The sequence below is a fragment of the Rhipicephalus sanguineus genome, chromosome 3, assembly GCF_013339695.2.
Source record: "Rhipicephalus sanguineus isolate Rsan-2018 chromosome 3, BIME_Rsan_1.4, whole genome shotgun sequence".
Taxonomy (NCBI): domain Eukaryota; kingdom Metazoa; phylum Arthropoda; class Arachnida; order Ixodida; family Ixodidae; genus Rhipicephalus; species Rhipicephalus sanguineus.
In genome coordinates, this window is record NC_051178.1 from 192,906,446 (window position 1) to 192,921,576 (window position 15,131).

General features: G+C 49.9%; 1 protein-coding gene across 1 annotated transcript; it reads left to right on the forward strand.

The window, feature by feature from the left end:
• Positions 1-5,610: 5,610 nt before the first annotated feature.
• LOC119385221 (uncharacterized) lies at positions 5,611-14,899 on the forward strand. Its single transcript, XM_037652726.2, has 4 exons — positions 5,611-5,712; positions 6,518-6,621; positions 7,534-7,727; positions 14,426-14,899. Exons 2-4 carry the CDS (start codon positions 6,564-6,566, stop codon positions 14,747-14,749), a joined length of 576 nt encoding a protein of 191 aa, XP_037508654.1. The 5' UTR covers positions 5,611-5,712; positions 6,518-6,563; the 3' UTR covers positions 14,750-14,899.
• Positions 14,900-15,131: the final 232 nt, after the last annotated feature.

A 15,131-nucleotide genomic window follows, 5' to 3' on the forward strand; every position in this document is an offset into this window, starting at 1 on the left:
ATAAAGTTTCATGGATTCGGATGACCTTGGAGTCGAACCCATGACCTCTCGGTCCACGAAGATAGGTGCCGGGCGCTCTACCTATATATCTGGGCTACCGGCGCACGTTCACGAGGTTTCACAAACGCGCGTTATATCTCTCATACCTTCCTCCCGCAGAGCTCTTGGTTGGCGAGGGCCGGTGTCACCGTCTCGGAGCCGTGAAGTGAAGTACTACATCATGACACTAACGGGCACAGACAGCGGGCGCTTCGGTAGTTTGAGCGCAGCGAAGGCTTTCGGTGCATTATTGTAGGAAACTACGATCGGTGCAATGTATAGCGCATGCGGTGATTCGATTTGGTGAACCAGCAGTTATGTGCCTTGCCTGTCGTGCCGTGTTAGCGTGTGACGGCTCGTTGCCAGAGCAGTGCAGCTTCCACATGCACCAACGGTGCTTCTTTGCCGCCTACTGCTTTGAGTGTGACAGCACCGACTAATAAAACTGTTGCAATACGTGCCACAGAAAGGCAACGACGTCGACTTGCGAATGTCGCGCATTGTGTGCTTGGTGAAGCGAAAGACACGCCAGCGGGATGCGGAACGCCTTCACGCGTTCACGGCTCAAGCTACAAACTGCCTCTTGCGTTTTTGAAGCGCTGTGCAGTGTATGCATGATCACAGGCGTAGGTTGGCGTTTTTTTTTCCCTGAAATGACGACGGGCCTTGAATGAGTGCATATCGAGTACCTGTGTTTATTATATACTTGTCGATGCCACCTTTGGGCGGGATTCACTATATCCTGTGTCCAGGTGTGTGCTGACTACTACTGCTACCACAATGGTTAAATTATGATCAACAACATTAGTCGACGCGCTGGAGAAGCGCCACTATAGGCGTCAACGTGGGTGCATCCACGTCAGATGGTGCTATATAGCTACCAAACACCAATAGACATTGTGCAAGCTCTCGTATATGAATTTACAATAAACAATGAAGACACGGTTCACTTTCGTACCCGCCACGGTGGTCTAGTGGTTATGGTGCTCGACTGCTGGCCTGAAGGTCGCGGGATCGAATCCCGGTCGTGGTGGCCGCATTTTCGGTGGAGGCGAAAATACTTGAGGCCCCTGTACTTAGATTTTAATGCACGTTAGAGAACCCCATGTGGTCGAAATATCCGGAGCCCTCCAATACGGCGTCCTTCATGATATTATCGTGGTTTTGGGAAGTAAAACCCCGCCGATTATTATATTTCACTTTCTTGTTATATATACCGATTCCTATGACGGAGGGATCAACCGCGTGGTTCTTTCATCTCACTCATTGTTTGGGGAAGATAGGTTATATAGCTTTCATTTTCTGGCTGCTGATATAATGGCTTCTTTCTTTTTATGTTCTCTTTTATTTTTATTTCTTACGCAATACATCCTAACAGTTTCATTCTTCAAAGTGCTTAACTTGAAATATGCGACAGTGTGCACGAATCATGGTTGAACCTACTGGTGGAGAAACTCGAAACAAGTATTTGCATAGGCGTCTTATACACAGAATATATTAACTGGTCAGCTTCTTCATTCACGAAATGAAGGGCGGCTAATTACGAAAATTGCTCGCTTCGCGCATCTGCAGCATTGTAGGCGTTTTCTCGTTTTCCAGGAGTATATACACGACGCCGTATACTTCGATTCGTGAGAACGCCCCTCGACGGCGACGAGACTATTTCTGCGTCTTTTGTATCCCGCGGAGTTTAGGGCCAATTTTCCCAGACAACGTGGCGGGCTTCGAGCGGCCGTCGAAGTATCGGCCGGAGCCGACTATCTCACGCATACTGAACAACGAACTGGCTGGTGGCGGCGGCGGGCGAGTGACTCTCATGAGGCAAGAGCGGTGGACCGGGCCAAATGCGTCTCACACTATAACGATGGAAGGGGAGATCTGGCCTGCAAAGCAAAAAAAAAAAAGGGGGGGGGGGTGGAGAAACGCTACACGGTCGCTATCGCACATACGTCGACGTCGGCACCGCCTCTATAGATTGTGTGCCTCATTATTTCCGTGCACCGCGGTGGAAAGGGAAGCATCAGAAATGATCCATTCACCAGACGAAGTTCTTCATCGTGCATCCATAGCCACTCCAGAGTGAAGCGTACGTTCTGCCAAGAAACGCCTCGCCAATGTACACATTCCTTCGAGGAACACGTAACATGCATTGAGAAGGAGCCGTCATCGTAAGGCTCTGAGCAGGCGCGATTTCGTATACACGCATCTGTTCTTTCCTTTCTTCAATTGTGTAACGTCCGCGTTGATGCACCGAATTAACGTGATCCAGTATGCAACATACTGCCGTCCAGTCGGTTTTATATATATTTTTGCTTGTGTTAAAGGGGACCAGTTAGATACTGGCACAGACGATGTCGCGGAAGCTGCTCTGGTTTCGCCCCGCGACTCCCGTGTTAATGGTTTTTTTTTTTTCTAAATTGAAAAACAAATATCGCTTTATTGTGCACGTGTCGACTGGGAAGCAGGGTTTTCGATCACGTCCATCTCTTCGATAGCGGCTCGGAGTAGCTTTCCCAGCAAAACTAACGACGAGCACAGGTTCGACGAAAGAAACGTTTTTTTTTTCTTTTGTCATTAATACTAATATTGGTGTTAACGAGTTAGCGAGATTACTCAGCCCCCTTCGCCGCGCCGTAACAAAAAGCGATCATCTTCTTCTTCACGGGTTGATGTAATTAACATCAAGGAACGTTGCGACTTGTTGAATAAACACGCGCAATGGCATACATATTTTTTAAGAGACGATATGTATATATCTATGCCAGTCTTCCAAAACTGTACAGTCATACGGATGTTTTCTCAAAGAGACTCGTATACAGAGACGGCATAACTAACAAGTATTTGCGTCGTCTAATATCAGAGGAAGCCGGTATGTGACATTGCAATATTAAGCTTGTTTTTTCTGACTGATAGATAGGTGTGAAGAGAATAATGCTGCTTTGAAAAAAATCTTGGTGTTTTAGAGACTCCTGTTGCATCACGCTGGAAACACAAACACTGAATCTATTGAAAAGCTGTCATCGTAGTCAACATAAGGTTTCATCCCATGGCATTTTTTTTTTCGATTGATTGATTTTCGTATGCTACTTTTAGTGCTTCGAACTTTTCAAGCAGAACAAGTTTCGGGCCTCTGAAAGCTGTATTGTTCACTCAAAACAAGGCGCTAAGCATGTATAATGTTTCTTTGGGATAAAATTTGAACGATGATCTCTGTGCGCAGTTATTAAGGAAGAACCGCCCTGCTTACATCTTTCTCGAGGCCACAAGAGGCGTTGTTTGGTAATGTCATGGGCGGTTCCTCATGAACAGCTGTCGGATCATTCATGAGCGTTTTTGTTGATTAAGACAAGCACCACGAAGCTAAGCTTCATCCTTATCGGGAACTTCCTCACTAAGAATCAAAGCAAGGCGCGCACGCAAATGTTATAAATAGACATTTTTGAGCTGTGAGCTATTTGCTTGTCCACATTCGACAAGACCGATGCAAAAAAAAATGTCTCAGAACCTCGACACTCACTTGCCACTGCGCCGTGCTGCGCCACTTCCTTCTAAAGGAAAAAAAAAGTGTGTTTATAAGTCACCACATAACACTTCACCCGTCTAGTATGCGTAACGTAATTGTCTTTCTGCTTAAGCGAGAGAGAAAGAGAGAACAACTTTATTGAGGTTCGTTACAGACGTGGGGAAGAGCGTCCCCCGCGCCCACCCGGCTGTTCCCACGTGGGGACCGACAGGTCCAGCCTGTGGGCCCCGTCGCGGGCGTATCGGACAGCCAGGATTTGGTCTTGCGACTTCGGGCTGTGCAGCATGGCTTCCCATCTGGGCTTGCTGTAGGTCTGGCCTAGCGACACGCACTCCAAGAGCATGAGGTCAGGAGGTCGCTACCCTAGCTCTTTCTGCTTAATTAGCTTCGCTGAAAGACATTATTGCTATGCAAAAAAAAAAGAACGCTTACAAATGGTTTTAAGTCGTTTTCACCACAGTACGGAAGCGCTATGCACAAAAAAAAAATATATATATATATATATATATATATATATATATATATATATATATATATATATATATATATATATATATATATATATATTTTTTTTTTTTTTAGGGCACGGGAGTGGTCAGCTTTTCCGCCTTACACAAATGTTGTGCGGTAACACTCACATGACGTGTTGAGGTGCTTTGTCGCAGTACGGTGAAGCTATGTGGCGAGGCATACAAACAACTTGTACTGCGGTGGAGCGTGCAGTGAAGTGAAGCCTACCAGGATCCAAGAGGAAGAAGTTACGGAGCCTAATACTTTTTCCTTAATCGCGTGCGCATGCGCCTTCTCAGCGTCCCGCAGCAGCCCTGCTAAATAATTAATCCGCACTTGTGCGCATTCGTGCACACGCGCAATCACACAAATCCTCTTACAATAAGGTCTTACGTTGAAATAATGTAAGGCTCTCAGGCTGTTGGTGCAGTTTCTTTCAGCTACGTCGAACTCCTCCGCAGAAGAGATGCGACGTCGAGCATCTCTTCTGCGTAAAGAGGAATGGTTTTCCTGTATACCTTGGATGTTACGGTGGCGGAATGGCGGACTTGCGCGCAGCTCTGCTCCCCAAGGGAAACATGTGCACTATATAATTCTATCACGGACAGGAAAATCCATGTGCACTGCTAAACAAACTGAAAATAAAAGGCAACAGTTTGATTTAACTCGGTTTAAAAAACGACTCTGTTCGATAGCTAAGGTAAGTCATCGGCCCCGCTCCATTTATTCGTCTTTTTTTTTTTTTTTTCAAACAGTGTTTGCAAGGCGCATCCCACGCTCCTGCAATGCTACAACTCTTCAATAGCGACGCTATACTTATGGTCGGCGCCCCTAAACTGCACATCGTCCGCCGTGGTGGCGTATTGGTTACAGTGCTCGGCTGCTGACGCGAACGACGCGGGTTCAATCCCGGCCGCGGCGGTCGCATTTCGATAAAGGTGAAATGCTAGAGGCCCGTGTACTGTGCGACGTCAGCGCACATTAAATATCCCCAGTTTGTCAAAATTATACGGAGCCCTTCTCTACGAAGTGCCTCATAATCATATCGTGGTTTCGGCACGTAACACCCCGGAAATTATTAATATGATTAGTGTGTGTTTGCGCGCATGTATGCCCGCCTTTGTTCAAGAGGCGGGTTGTAATTATTTAAGCTACGAAAAATAAACGGCACGCGCAGTGCTGAAACAGTATGATCGTCCTTTCATCACTGTTAGGATAACACGCTTATATACGCGCACTCACGCACACATGAAGCAAACTCGGACGCACACTTGCTCTTTTGGGAGACTACGGTCATGCGTTTGTTGAAAGGGATCATATGTTGACATACTGTACCGCTCTGTCCTCTACATGGCTTATCAGCCTTGTGGAGGACAGCGTGCAGCTGCCATGTGACGCACTTGCTTTTCTTTTTAATACCGTTTGCTCCCCGAAAGTCAGACCTCGTTTCCGAATATGCTATATTTTTTGGAACAGCTTTCGTCGGCCAGTATATAACCCAGCTGATGCAAAAGCGTAGCCGACAGCGCTCCGGGTGATGATAAGGGCAGTCCTAAAACCAATGTGTTTGCGGGCAGGCTTTGCGTGGGTGCTGACCAGAAAGGCGCCGGTATTTTAAAAAATTCGTCGCCTTTTCCGAGGTATGTACTACGTCAATCCCTTCTTGTTTCCTTATTTAATAGGGTAGTTATTAATGATTACTCCACTTAGATACGGTGTTCAATCAGAGTTTAGTCATCAAAGCAACAACAAAATTTATAAAACGCGATCAGTGCGACGAGCGATCACATGCAAAAAAAATGTACACCTTCGTTGTGAATTCTACCTATCACGTTGTAAATCAATAGTAAATGATTTATCAGTAAATCTAAATAGCATTATGCACTAAATAGCAGCAGCATTTTCTCGTCTTTCATGTTTCTGTGTTGCTTACAAATATGAGCCCTTTTTTTTCGTTTAATTTGGCCCTTCTTTTTGTACATATAACCCGCAACCTTCTATAAGTTCTACAAATTTTATTATAAACTCTTATTTCCCGTTTTTATACATATCTTACTACCATTTTTGTTACTGTGCTGCCCATACTGTTACGTTATATTTAGTTTTATTTATTTATTTATTTATTTATTTATTTATTTATTTATTTATTTATTTATTTATTTATTTATTTAATCTGCTTACCTTTGGCACCAAGCGGCATTACAGGAAGGAGAGTTGCTGCAGTCAGTATAAAAAGGAACATAAAAGAAGATAAGAACAGGAGGCAGCAAGAATTGAAATAGTTTACACTGACATGGCTCTGTTATTGAGTCGGCTTTGAAGAAATTCGCCAACGAAGTTCTGAACTGAGAGTCTCTGAAAGCCCAACTATTGCCTTAATTAAGCTCTCTCTCTCTCTCTCTCTCTCTCTCTCTCTCTCTCTCTCTCTCTCTCTCTTGCGCGCAGTTTTGAAGACACCCTATTGCTGCTTCACGAAGTCTCCGGATGATCGATGCCCACGACTGCCGCCAGTCCAGTTCAAAGTATGACCTCTTCCGAACCGCAAACAGGTGCGTATATGGTAGCTTGGTTGCTCTATGTTGTGCGCAGTCAAGGTGTGGCGCACGGCGATTTAGCTTTTCGCGATTCACTGAAACGAACATTCGAACAATGAAACTTCTCAAATCGAATCGGACCTGTATAGCCCGAAATTTTTTGGGCTTCCTATAATGCCGAATATAGTAAACGTCTAATTCGAATACCGAAACTTTTTTTTTCACATCAGAATTTGCAAAAAAAAAAAGAGTATCATAAACCGAAAAATGTATCTCGAATACCTGTCTTGTTTTATTGCGTATTTTAGTCACTTCAATATGTATATGCAGGCATTCTTTCGCTTTTCCTACGTGTGCAAGAAAATGCACTGCAATGGCTAGGGCGATAGGACAATGCCTGTGCACCTTCCTCCCCCCCACCTTTCATCGCGCTTTTCAGTATCACCCTTGTTTTGTGTCCCATCACTTCAATAACGCTTCCGAAGTCTCTGGAGAGAACACTGAAACATTGTTCGACACCGGCCTCAGCGAAAAAAAAAAGAGATGTGGGGGGGGGGGGGGGGGGGGGGGAGGCTATGCATGCTGGACTATAAGAATTGCACGCCGCATGCATGCATCCTTTGTGATCTATTTCTATTCATCTCTCCCAGTATGTTGTCCATTTCCCTTTTCATCTTTTTAGCCAACTTAATTGCACATCTCGGTAGACTCACCCCCAACCCTTTATTTTTTTTAATGGAGGTGGGTGGCGGTGCTGATGTTGCAACAGACGAGATTGGTCTAACAGTAAACCACCCGAGAAAAATCCAATAGAATAACCGAGAGAGCAGCCAACTGTTCTCTTGGTTGCTCTTTGTGTCGACACTGCGATGAAAACGCGTACGGACTGTGAAGCATATAGACTTTCGTCTTGGTATTTTGCGACAGATTCGACGGCGCCAGCTGCAGATCAGCAGTCGATTGACGACATCGTCTACCAGCTTCGCCCCGGCTTCTACGGGCTCAACGTGAGCTCGCTGCCGTACTGGCTGCTCGGCTGCAGCGCTGTCGTCGCTGCGCTCACGCTGGTGGCGCTTCTGTGCGTGTGCTTCAAGCGCCGTGTGCTTCCCCGAACTCCGCAGGTATTCTACAGACTATAGATCAGTCACTTCGCCGCCATATTGGACTCTATAGCATTGCCGTTTTGTATCTTTAACTAAACGAACAGTGCCACGGTAGACGCATGCGCATGAAAACGGTTGGGTTGATGCAATCGACGTTTCATGACCTTATTAATTCACGTCGCGATATATAAAAATAATAAAACATCCGTTTAGCAGTCCAAGGTGGCGGCGCCCATCTGTATTATGTAAAATCGTCTATACGCCTTCGTGCACTGTCAATGCTGCATTATGGCCACTGGTATCCTCGTTACACCAAGAAATAATAACTGTAGAGAAGCATTGGAACGCTCTAATGGGTCGTTCTCTCAAGCGCCTCCTAGTGGGTCACCCTCTTCGCCTATTCTCGGAGAGCACGCCCCTCGTGCTCGTGCTCGTGAGAGTCTGCGAGTCTGCGCTCTGTCGTTGTGCATCGTCGCCGTCAATCTCGCCGTCAATAAACGTCTTAACAAAGTGGTGGAGAGTGCTGTACCGTCACCACAACTTCGGTCTCCATTCGATGCCCCTGGAGCTTCGATCCCGTACCGTGCCATCTACCATGCCGCAAGACGCCGCTCAGCAAACGCCGCCTCCTGCTCCGACCGCTTGTCCCGGTGTCCCCCGCATCCGTGACCCTCCTATCTTCACCGGCGCGGATGGCACCGACGTGGAGGACTGGCTCGCGATTTACGAGCGGGTGAGTGTTCCCAATAAATGGGACGAAGCGGGCAAGCTGAGCAACTTAGTTTTCTGCCTCGCGGGTGTGGCAGGCATGTGGTACAACAACCATGCATCCGACTTCCCGACGTGGTCCGATTTCAAGACCGCCATCGTCGACGTGTTTGGCCGCCCTGCCGTCCGTAAGCTGCAAGCCGAACAGCGGTTGCGTGAACGGGCACAACAGGCCGGTGAATCGTTCACGAGCTACATTGAAGACATCCTTGACTTGTGCAAAAAAGCCGACACGAGCATGCCGGAGTCTGACAGAATCAGGAATGTTATGAAAGGCATCGACGACGATGCCTTCACCATGCTGCTGGCCAAAAACCCTCGCACAGTGGCAGAGGTCATCACGCTGTGCCAAAGCTACGAGGAGCTGCGCCGGCAGCGCTTGATGACCCGTCGACCGCCATCACGCGATGCTGATCTCGCGGGCTTGTCGGCCATTTCCGACACTCCACCTTGCTCGCCGAAATCAAGTCGTTCGTGCGTGAGGAAATTGCCCGCCAGATCTCTCTACTGGCTTTCGCTCCACCGCAGCGTGTTGACCAGCCGCCCACTACCCTCCTGCCTCCTCTCCGCCGAGCGATTCAGCAGGAAATCGCAGAGGTCATTCCTGAATACCACCAACCGCCTCCAGTGCATGCGCCACTAAGCTACGCGTAAGCTGTAGCCAGGCCGCCCCCAGCGATTCCTGTGGCTGCACCGCGAAGTTACGCCGAAGCCGTCTTCGGCCCCCGGCCTTCGACGCGGCTGTGCCGCCTACGTACGTCGACGTCGTCCCCAGGCCCCGACACCTGCCCACAATGCCCTCATATCAGCAGCCGTCTCGTCCGTCCCGTTCTGCGACATGGATGCGACCCGCGAACCGCTGGCGCACTTCCGACAACCGCCCCATCTGCTTCGCGTGCGGTTGCGCCGGTCACGTCGCACGCTACTGCAATCGCATGGAGCCGCCTCGGGTCGCATCAGCCCTGCCCAGCCAATCAAGCCAACCTTATTATGACCAAGCGCCGCCTATGTCACCGACGTCCCGCGCCGCAACATCTACCCGCCGGTCACCGTCTCCACGACGTCGCTCACTGTCGCCTATGCGGCCACGTCCGGTCTCACGTGACCAGGAAAACTAGTCGTCGCAGTCCACGAGGCAAGGGCTGCGACGCTATCGAACTGCGAAAGCCCTCAGCGAAGCCCATCGAACGTGATAGACGTGTTTGTGGACGGTGTTCGCGCATCTGCCCTTATCGACACTGGAGCCGCCGTATCCGTCATGGACGCCAAACTCAGCCGATTACTGCGAAAAGTGACGACGCCACTTTCTGGTCTCTCCCTCCGTACAGCCAGCGCCCAAAGTATTCACCCTACAGCGGTGTGCAACGCCCGCGTCATTATTCAGGATGCTCTGTACGCCGTCGAATTGATCATAATTCCTGCCTGCTCTCACGACGTCTTCCTAGGATGGGATTTTCTCTCCCTCCACGACGCCGTCATTCATTGCGCACCAGCCGAAATAGAGCTCTCACCGTTCCCTGATTGGACGCCGGCAGACAATCCATCGGCTGCGGGCAAGGTACATGTCAAAGACGACACCAAGGTGCCTGCAAACTCGTCAACGGCGGTGTCAGTCTACTGCGCAAGTCTTTCCGACACCGTTGCACTCCTCTCGCCATCGGACCGTGTTTGCAGGAGGAAAGGCTTGCTGGTGCCTTTCGCGACCGTGCAAGTCACTCAGGGCAGCACCTCTATTTTGTTATCAATCCATTCCCGTACAGTGTCACGTTGGTGCAAGGGGAATGTCTCGGTAGCGTGGAACCCCTCGAAGACGCACAAGTTATGGACGAACCAGATGAAATGCACTGCCACAGTTCCAGTACGCTCGGTGCTGTTTCCACGTCTGGTTCATCATCCGCTGATGTATTTGGTTCCTCCATTGCTGACAGCCTTACGCCAGTCCAGCGTTCCCAGCTTCTGGGCCTGTTGGAAGAATTTCGCTCTTCTTTCGATGTCGCTCAAACTTCTCTCGGCCGCACGTCCGCCGTTACGCATCGCATCGACACTGGCACCCAGCCGCCAGTGCGGCAACGTCCATATCGCGTATCTCCCACAGAACGCCGTGTAATCAACGAGCAAGTCGACGAGATGCTTCGCCGCGATGTTATTCGACCTTCTAACAGCCCCTGGGCGTCTCCTGTCGTTCTTGTGGCGAAGAAGGACGGTTCTGTGCGGTTCTGTGTGGATTACCGACGACTTAACAAGATCACTCGCAAGGACGTGTATCCACTACCGCGAATAGACGCGATTGACAGCCTGCAAGGCGCAGAATTCTTTCATCTCTTGATTTGCGCTCAGGGTACTGGCAAGTACCTATGGCTGATGACGCTCGACCGAAGACCGCCTTTGTCACGCCCGACGGCTTGTACGAATTCAACGTCATGCCGTTTGGGCTGTGTAACGCGCCCGCCACCTTTGAGCGCATGATGGATACCGTTCTGCGCAACCTGAAATGGCACACATGCTTATGCTACCTCGACGACGTCGTTGTTTTCGCTCCGGACTTCTCCACGCACCTTCAACGCCTGCGGCATGTTTTGACGCGTTTGAGCGAGGCCGGTCTGCAAGTGAATCTAAAGAAGTGCCGATTTGCAGCACGGCAGCTGACAATACTCGGTTACATCGTGTCCAAGGACGGTATTCTCCCCGATCCAGCCAAGCTTCGGGCCGTGACCGAGTTCCCCAAACCTACGTCCGTCAAGGAACTGCGCAGTTTCGTAGGACTGTGTTCCTACTTTCGGCGCTTCATTCGAAACTTCGCGACTATCATATCGCCGCTGACGAAGCTCCTCAGAAGTAATGTGCCGCTCAATTCGTGGTCGTCAGAGTGCGACGAAGCTTTCGCGAAGCTCCGTCGTTTGTTGACGTCGCCTCCCATACTACGCCACTACGACCCTACGGCTCCTACAGAGGTGCACACAGACGCCAGCGGTGTTGGCCTTGGCGCCGTCCTTGCGCAGCGCAAGCCAGGGTTCCCTGAATATGTCGTGGCATATGCAAGTCGAACGCTTACCAAAGCCGAGACCAATTACACCGTCCCCGAAAAGGAATGCCTGGCGATTATCTGGGCCCTTACGAAGTTCTGACCTTATTTGTATGGTCGCCCATTTGATGTCATCACCGACCACCATGCACTATGCTGGCTATCATCATTGAAGGATCCATCAGGCCGCCTCGCCCGCTGGGCACTTCGCCTACAGGACTACGACATCCGCGTGCTGTACCGCAACGGACGCCAGCATGCTGACGCCGACGCACTCTCGCGCTCCCCCTTGCCTGACGACAATACCCACAGCTCAATGTCTCACAATTCCGTTTCTTCCATCGACATTCACACCATCGCTACCGAACAGCGCAAGGATCAGTGGATTGCTTCACTGATAGACTTGCTCACTGATCCATCGGCAACACCATCCACTCGCGCGTTGCGTCGTCAAGCCCATCATTTCGCCATTCGCGACGACCTCCTTCACCGACGCAATTACAACGCCGACGGCCGCCAGTGGCTACTAGTAATACCCCGCAGTCTCCGTTCTGACATATGCGAATCGTTCCACGCTGATCCGCAGTGTGCGCACTCTGGGGTATCGAAAACATACCACCGCATTCGCCAACGGTACTTTTGGCGAGGGATGTACCGCTACGTGCAGAAGTTCGTTCGCTCCTGCATCGATTGTCAGCGCCGCAAAGCTTCAACACACCAGTCACCAGCAGGTCTACAGCCTTTACCTTGCCCTGACCGGCCGTTTGGGCGCGTTGGCATCGATTTGTATGGGCCACTTCCTCTGACGTCGGCTGGTAACCGCTGGGCCATCGTCGCTGTAGACCACCTTACGCGATACGCCGAAACTGCCGCCCTCCCAGCGGCTACAGCGCGCGATGTAGCCTCCTTCCTGCTCCACCGGTTCATGCTGCGCCACGGTCCACCCCAGGAGCTGCTCAGCGATCGAGGCCGTGTCTTCCTGTCGGAAGTCGTCGAAGCCATCCTCAAAGAGTGCAACGTTGTTCACCGCAAAACTACTGCTTACCACCCGCAGACGAATGGCCTCACCGAACGCTTCAACCGCACGCTCGGCGACATGCTATCGATGTACGTCGCCGCCGATCACACAAATTGGGATTCGATTCTGCCTTTCGTCACCTACGCCTACAATACCGCCCCTCAAAGCACAACTGGTTTCTCACCCTTTTTCTTATTGTACGGCAGGCACCCGTCGCACACAATCGACACAATCCTTCCATACACGCCGGATCGCTCGGAGTGTGCGCCTATTTCTGCCACAGCCAGACTTGCTGAGGAGTGTCGCGAGCTTGCCAGGACCTTTACTACGCAGGACCAAGAGCGGCAGAAGAGCATTCGCAGTGCCACCAACACTTCTGCAGCCACGTTCCTCCCTGGAGCGCTCGTATGGCTCTCGGTTCCTACCACTGCAACTGGCCTCTCTTCCAAACTACTACCCAAGTACGAAGGCCCCTACCGTGTCGTCGAACGCACATCCCCGGTCAACTACCTGATTGAACCTATTGAACCATCTTCGGACATGCGCCGTCGAGGGCGCGACATTGTCAACGTGGAGCGCCTCAAGCCCTACCATGACCCGCTCATAGTGACCAGCTGTTAGGTCGCCAGGCGGCTCCCTTTTCGTACCCGGGGTAATTGTAGAGAAGCATTGGAACGCTCTAATGGGTCGTTCTCTCAAGCGCCTCCTAGTGGGTCACCCTCTTCGCCTATTCTCGGAGAGCACGCCCCTCGTGCTCGTGCTCGTGAGAGTCTGCGAGTCTGCGCTCTGTCGTTGTGCATCGTCGCCGTCAATCTCGCCGTCAATAAACGTCTTAACATAACAATAGATGTACAATCACCCCCATCCGATATTTGAACGGCCCCGCCACGGTGGTCTAGTGGTTATGGCGCTCGACTGCTGACCCGAAGGTCGCGGTATCAAAGCCCGGCCGCGGCGGCTGCATTTTCGATGGAGGCGAAAATGTTTGAGGCCCGTGTACTTAGATTTAGGTGCACAATTAAAGAACTCCAGGTGGTCGAAATTTCCGGAGCCCTCCACTACGGCGTCCCTCATAATCATATCGTGGTTTTGGGACGTTAAACCCCATATATTATTATTATTACCGATATTTGAACGCTAGAGCCGCGACGCATAACTCGTGACGTTATCGTTGTCATGCCATGCACGGTTGTCATGTGGCAGCTATATGTTTATTCGGGGCTTTCGTTTTAGTAAAGCATAGCCTTGTTGTTCTTGTTATTGTTGTTGTTGAATTGAAGAGACCTTTTATCACTTACAGGCCCAAGATTTAAACCTTTAACGGTCTCTCTAGCAATAAAATTTTCCTCATTTATTCATTCATTCCCAAATACTCTCTTCACGATTTGAGTAGTTTTCTGGCGATTTGGTGTCGCCGAAAAAAACGTACAACAATTGTTGACGTTTCGGCACCCATGCGGGAGCCTCTTCAACAAAGCGATGAAATATTTAACTTTTCTGGGCGGTTTATACTTTCTCGTCTTGTGATAAAGACTTGTCCTTAAGACATGATTCTTGTAAACGATTGTGAACTGCGCATAACTAAGAACAGGACAACACGAAAGAAGTCACACAAAGCAGATCTCCTTTCGTGTTGTCCTTTTCCTAATTGTGCGCAGTTCACAATCGTTTACTAGAGTGCACCAACTAGCCCGTCTAGATGTTCTGATTGGCATGATTGTTGCTGTGTATATGTGTATTATATGCGTGCCATAAGGCCTGTACTGTGTATGAATTGATTTCTTCTGACGCCATGTTTCATTGCAAAAAAGCCCCAGTGACACTCGGTCTTGTCTGTATAATTTCACTTTCACTAGCCTCGGTATTTGAGGTGCCGTATATACTGTACATGCTACACGACATGCGCAGGCTCCGACCGGCCGCACCACCATAGCGCTTGCGTGTCCCAGCTCGCTGGGACTGCACAATCCGACCGACATCGTGGTGTGCCCGTCGTGCAGCGGCAGCATGCACGAAGCGGCCTTTCACCTGGACCCCACGGCCGTCACGCTGTGGAACCTGCCGCTCTCCAGGAGCCTCAACCCTTCGCCGCACCTCGGCGCCGCCCCCGCGCCACCGCGCGTGGCGCATGCCGCAGCCGGCGATGACGTAGCGCGGGCCGATGGTCGCGCCCTCTACGTACACGGTCCGCATAGCGAGAAGCCAACAATGCGTGACAGTAAAATGACATAGACGAAGGGCTTAATATGAAGAGAGAAAGGGGGAGCTCGCTCTACATTCGCAATACATACATACATACATACATACATACATACATACATACATACATACATACATACATACATACATACATACATACATACATACATACATACATACATACATACATGCTCTGCTTATAAACGGGTTAAGGTGGGCAACGTGTTATACACTGACATAATCGGGATCTGTTTTCCCATATGTTTACAACTTCAACACCCCGCAAGAAAAACAGGAGGGAGGGGGAGAGGAATGTAAATAAAAAAAGCAAGAATGCGAAAAATCGACTGAAATGGTAAGAATAAAAGCTGCTATTGGGCCCCATGCAGCTGGCTTCCCGAATATCCGCGCAGCC

Excerpts from the sequence above, each read along its gene's own strand:
- LOC119385221 (XM_037652726.2), top strand. The coding sequence starts at position 6,564 with ATGCCCACGACTGCCGCCAGTCCAGTTCAAAGTATGACCTCTTCCGAA. Across the intron at positions 6,622-7,533 it reads CTCTTCCGAACCGCAAACAG|ATTCGACGGCGCCAGCTGCA; the intron begins GTGCGTATATGG and ends ATTTTGCGACAG. Across the intron at positions 7,728-14,425 it reads TGCTTCCCCGAACTCCGCAG|GCTCCGACCGGCCGCACCAC; the intron begins GTATTCTACAGA and ends CGACATGCGCAG.